The sequence below is a fragment of the Syzygium oleosum genome, unplaced genomic scaffold, assembly GCF_021117445.2.
Source record: "Syzygium oleosum isolate NSW1041296 unplaced genomic scaffold, Sole_v2.1 Sole_v2.08, whole genome shotgun sequence".
Classification (NCBI taxonomy): domain Eukaryota; kingdom Viridiplantae; phylum Streptophyta; class Magnoliopsida; order Myrtales; family Myrtaceae; genus Syzygium; species Syzygium oleosum.
In genome coordinates this window covers 4,525,860-4,531,906 of record NW_026607492.1, presented here as the reverse complement: position 1 = coordinate 4,531,906, position 6,047 = coordinate 4,525,860, and the positions used below count along the sequence as shown (strand labels likewise).

The window sequence follows — 6,047 nt, the reverse complement described above, 5'->3', positions numbered from 1 at the left end:
GTGGGCTTCTAGATAAGTACTAAAAAGCGACTATAAATTGATTAGAGACTTGTCTCCTTGACGAAAGTGGGAATAAATGTAAAAATACATAGTCGGGCTACGACTTGTCCAGATTTATCTCCCACGTTTATCCAATGTATCTCCCAATTTCATGAGTGCTGTTCAATGCACGGACTGAAGACTTTGTAACAAATATATATGTACCAACCTCAAGAGGACGAATATCATCCAACACACGGGTCATCATGTCGACTCCGACTCTCCACATCATGCTCTTCGCTGTTTTCGCAAGCCTCTTTGCCTCAATTTGCTGCAACCATCAATCTCGGAAAGATGCCGCTCTGTTCATCTTCGGCGACTCCATTAACGACGCAGGGACCAACAACTACATAAACACCACTGCCTTTTTCAGAGCAAATTTTCCTCCTTATGGCGAGACGTTTTTCCGCTATCCCACTGGCAGATTCTCCGATGGTCGTCTCATCGTCGATTTTATCGGTAACTTCTGTTTTGCTGGGTAACTTGTACACAGATTCTATATATTTCCTCATAAGTTACTGCTTAATTTATTTGTTGTTCTATATTGTTTTTGTTTTTTTTTGGTTATGCAGCTGAATATGCAAATCTGCCGCTGATTCCACCATATCTCCAAATTAAAGATGATGAATTCATAAGAGGGGCGAATTTCGCATCCGCTGGAGCTGGTGCTTTGGTTGACACTTTTGAAGGATTTGTATGTTCTTCATTTATACGTCTTTGGGCTCGAAGCTTTATTTAATATGAATATTTCCACCTTTTGAGACTGCAAGAAAGATGGGGAATGAACAAGTTCGTGTTTTTAATCTATCAGGTGATGGATTTGAAGATGCAGCTGAAGCAGCTTGAACAACTAGAGAGGAAGCTGAAGAAGGAGATGGGGAGCAAGAAGGCGAAGGGGATAATCAAGGAGGGTGTTTACCTGATTAGCATCGGAAGCAATGATTACGGGGTGGCTCTCCTTTATAATCCTGCTCTGTTTCAGTCCCTTTCCATGGAAGAATACGTGGGGATGGTGATTGGAAACATCACCACTGTGCTCCAGGTGCGAAACCACAAGATTTCCAATATACACCGAGAAAGTATTTTCTAGTTTCACTTCAAAAGTAGATTTTATGACCTTGTGATTTCTTGCGATTTCTGGCACATTCGGACTCGATTCGACAGCTCATGCACAAAAGCCAATGTATATTGACAAATTCAAAAGTGACACGATTTCAAAGCACATGATCTTTAAGCATGCTCAATAGAGACATATTTCGGGAAAAGTGCCAAAAAAGTCCTAAATCTTTTGCATTAGTGCCAATTTAGTCCTAAACCTTTTTTTGGTGCCAATTCAGTCCTAAACCTTTTGCATTTATGCCAATTTAGTCCTAAACCTTTTTTTGGTGCCAATGAAGTCCTAAACCTTTAAATTGGTGCCAATTCTCGATCCTAAACCTTTTGTTTTTGTGCCAATTTAGTCCTTCCGGTCAATTTTGACCGGAATTTGCCGACGTGGACGCCTGCCGGCCGACAGCCGGTCACATGCGCCGACGTGAACAACTTTAATAATATTTTTTTGAATTTTTATTTTTTTTCCTTTTTTTTTCTTTTTTTTCCACTTTCCCCCCCCCCCCCTCCTTCCTCTGGCCGCCGCCAGAGGCCAGAGGCCGGCGAGCTCGACCTCGCCGGCCACTGGTGAGGGCGGCGGCCTCGCCCGGCGAGGGCTCGAGCCTCGCCATGGTCGGGCGAGGCTCGACCTCACCAGATCCGGCGAGGTCGGGCCTCGCCCCGACCATGGCGAGGCTCGAGCCCTCGCCGGAGGCCGCGGCGAGGGCGAGCCTCGCCATGGTCGGGCGAGGCCCGACCTCGCCGGATCTGGCGAGGTCGAGCCTCGCCCAGCGACCTCGCCGCGGCCTGCGGCGAGGCGAGCCTCGCCTTGGTCGGGCGAGGCTCGACCTCGCCAGATCTGGCGAGGTCGGGCCTCGCCCGACCATGGCAAGGCTCGCCCTCGCCGCAGGCCTCCGGCGAGCGCTCGAGCCTCGTCGGACCATGGCGAGGCTCGCCCTCGCCAGGCGAGGCCGCCGCCCTCGCAAGTGGCCGGAGAGGTCGAGCTCGCCAGAGGAAGGAGGGGGGGGACAAAAAAAAAAAGTGGAAAAAAAAAGAAAAAAAAAGGAAAAAAAATAAAAATTCAAAAAAATATTAAAATATTATTAAAGTTGTCCACGTCAGCGCCACGTCGGCGCCGGTGACTGGCCGGCAGGCGTCCACGTCGGCAAATTCCGGTCAAAATTGATCGGAAGGACTAAATTGGCACAAAAATAAAAGGTTTAGGACTGAATTGGCACCAATTTAAAAGGTTTAAGACTTAATTGGCACCAAAAAAAGGTTTAAGACTAAATTGGCACCAATGCAAAAGGTTTAGGATTGAATTGGCACCAAAAAAAGGTTTAGGACTAAATTGGCACTAATGCAAAAGGTTTAGGACTTTTTTGGCACTTTTCCCGACATATTTCAATGGCACGACTAAACATGAGTGCTTAATCCAAACTGACAAGTGAGTATGAGATGCCGGCTCTTAAGTAAATGTAATTCTTTCTCACACTCTTTACCATATGCCATGATTTGATACCCAATTAAGGTCATTATATCACTTAGATAATTGTTTTTTATATAGTTCCGTGTGTAGCGCAAGCATAGAATTGTGCAAGTATTTCGGTGTCTTTTTATTCGACAGTAAGTTGATATTCAAATGTATCTCGACTAGTTCATCTCTCTGAGAGGTCTTAAAGGTGCACTCCACTGTATACATACACAATATAGTGTGTTTGCAAGGTAACCTTCTTGTTCTGGCCTTGCAATAATTAGGCTTGCTAAACATCTGCTAATAGTTATAGCATTTCAAGGGGATAATTTGGCTTTCTGATTTTTGCTTTCAGGGAATTTATAAAGTAGGAGGAAGAAAATTTGCAATGATTGGAATCGGGAAAATTGGGTGTGTGCCAGGCTTGAGACTATTAACCAGAAATGGTGCTTGCTCAGACGAAGCCAACAAGCTCGCAAAGCTTCACAACGTTGCTCTTGCTGCAATTCTGGCAAAACTGGAGACTCAACTACAAGGATTCGAGTACTCGTACTTCGACTACTACACTTCAGGCAGTGAGAGAATCCAATACCCATCAAAATATGGTAAATTATTTATGCTGTGGGAACTTAACTTAAGCATCATTTCTTCTATGCCACTCGTGGATTTGTGCCTTTTACATCGCTCGTGTACTGAATAAAAGTCCTTATTTTTTATATGTGAATTGATTCAGGTTTTAAGGAAGCGAAAACCGCGTGCTGTGGTTTGGGTCCTTATAGGGGTAATTCAACCTGTGGAGGCCAGAGAGGAGTGAAGGAATATTCATTATGCCGTCATCCTGAGAAGTACATGTTCTTTGATGCCTACCATGCAAGCGAGAGGGCTAATCGGCAATTTGCGCACTTGATGTGGAATGGAAGTCCGAGTGTAATTAGACCTCGCAACCTGAAAGCATTATTCAAGCATGAAGGTGCTTGAATCTTTTTGTTTTCCATGAAATCATAGGTAAATAATCACATCCCACTCAGAAGTCATATTACGAATAACTGAGGGATGATGTTGGATCGATTGTACGGTGGCACTTCTGTTAAAGAATGGGTATGTTCAAATGAGTCTCAGTATTGTTCAAACATTGACAAACTTGAATTCTTCGCGTTTGGTCGTCCGAATTTGGATTGGGATAGGATAGGATAAAATAGGATTAAAACTCCTCTCAATATCCTCCGGATTGTAAAAAATCCTATCATATGTTTGGTATAACCTGGATTGAAATTTTTTTAAAATCTTTAAAAATCTACTAAATATCTCTCTGTGATCATCCTCATACTTCCTCCACTCTTCACGCTTTCGTTGTTTCGCTAATGACCGGAGGAAGCTCCTCTCTCCTAAGCTGTGACATTTCTGTAGTCCCGCGTTCTTATTCCCGATAACACTCATACACACGGTGGCGACCCCTCAAAATCGTCAAGTTAGTCTTGAACAAACTTGACCTTGTGATGCTCTGTTTTGGCACAACCCATCATTGCCAATGCAATAGAGCGCGAGGATTGTGTATATATGCAATTGAGACGTGTACTCGTAGGCATGAAAAATCCAAACTAGAATCAAAACCTTAATCACTAGTCGGAGCGAAGCAGAGTGAATTTCAGGGATTTTTCAAAGCTTTCTTGTCTCCGTTTGGTGGTGGGTGATTCGTGAATGTGAACAGAGCATAAACAAGTCGAAGAAGAAGAGGGAGAGGGCAAAAGTTACAGGGATAGCAGAATATTTTGCGGATATTATGAAATTTAGTTTTTTTGTAAAAAAAATCCATATTTACGATTCTATCCAGATCTATCCCACCCCCTAGGTAGGATATTTTTATCAGAACTATATCCGGTCATATCCGGATTTCACGTCACTCCAAATACTGGATAGGATAAAAGTTATCCTATCCGGAATTTTATCCGATCCACCAAACATAGCTTAAATGTTTTGGGAAAAGTTCGAATAAATGAGAATCATTATCACTGTGGTTGTGTGCTTTTAAATACAATTTAAGGGCCCGCAGCATAGTGAATGTTCTTAAGATGAGGTCAAACGGGAAAGAACTGAAAGTAAGAAAAAGAAGAGGGAAGACGGTCGATTTCATTATGTAGCCCATAAATTATGGGCCAGATTGATTATCCATTCATTCCTACGAGATGGACCGAGCCCAGGCCTTCTAATGTATTCAAGAAAGTTTATGGGCTCTCCCAGAAAGGTTATATCATAAGATAAGTAGTAAGTCTATTTAAGATCGACCTGATTAGTACACTAATCAACAAGACAAACTGTTATAGAATGGGATAATGACACAAACAGTCCCTAAACTTTGCCCTAATGTGCAATTTGATCCATAAACTTTTAATTTGTTTAATGTAGTCCCTGAACTTTAGGTTAATATTTAATGTGGTCCCTGAACTTTTGGTGCATGTTGAATTCAATCTCTGAACTATATAAAAATGTTTAATGCAATCCCTAAACTTGAATTAATGAAAAGGACTGTATTGAACATTTTCATATAGTTCAGGGACTGAATTGAACATGTAACAAAAGTTCAGGGATGACATTAAACAAATTAAAAGTTCATGGACCACATTGCACATCGGATTAAAGTTGATAGACCACATTGAACAAATTAAAACTTTAGGGACTAAATTGCACATTGAACCAAAGTTCAATGACTGTTTGTATCATTTTCCCTTATAGGATATTGAATGCGTGACACATTTAAGATACTGATCTTGTGGACTAGTTTTAGGTAGCTTGGCGTTGCTCTTCTGAAAATGGTGGGCCGTCTAGTCCTCTTCGAATTAGTACCTCACATCTGTGACCTACTTAATATATCGATCATTCTTTTTTTTTTCGAGGCCTAATTCCCTAAAGAACCCAAATTTTAGGTTTTTGCCCCAATTCTACCCTAAATTTTTGTTTTGTCTAAAAAAATCTCCAACTTTCATTATAGTCCCAAATTTGCCCATATTAACCCTCCGATCAAAATTATTGTTAGTCATCTAACGTGGCATTCCCACGTCAACTGTAAATCCACATTGTCTGCATACGCTGATTTTTCGTCACTTTTCATCACCTTCATATTTTTTTTCTTCTTCTCGATTCCTTGCAACCTCCAAGTGCTTGAGCTCAAATTTAGGTCGCATGACCTCGAATTTGAGTCGTGCAACCTTAGATGCCTAAATCGCAGGTTTCAATCTCCATTAATGGAGGTCGCCCATAGGGCACAGAGCGGAGGAAACGATCCGTGCCCTTGCAGTGACGGTGGTTGTAGAGAAAGCTTGGGTTCGTTTTGGCTACGCCCAGGCACGAAATGGGTCAACAAAGCTTCGGGAATGGCTGAGCAAAGGCGGTGGCCAATAAAAATGGCTTTTGAAGCTTGAAAAACCAGAATAATTAATAGGGGTCTCAG

At 42.3% G+C, this 6,047-nt stretch overlaps 1 protein-coding gene across 1 annotated transcript; it reads left to right on the top strand.

Annotated features, from left to right (window-relative positions):
- Positions 1-213: 213 nt before the first annotated feature.
- On the top strand, positions 214-3,588 carry LOC115685681 (GDSL esterase/lipase 5-like). Its single transcript, XM_030610771.2, has 5 exons — positions 214-498; positions 612-733; positions 851-1,081; positions 2,958-3,207; positions 3,336-3,588. Exons 1-5 carry the CDS (start codon positions 246-248, stop codon positions 3,578-3,580), a joined length of 1,101 nt encoding a protein of 366 aa, XP_030466631.2. The 5' UTR covers positions 214-245; the 3' UTR covers positions 3,581-3,588.
- Positions 3,589-6,047: the final 2,459 nt, after the last annotated feature.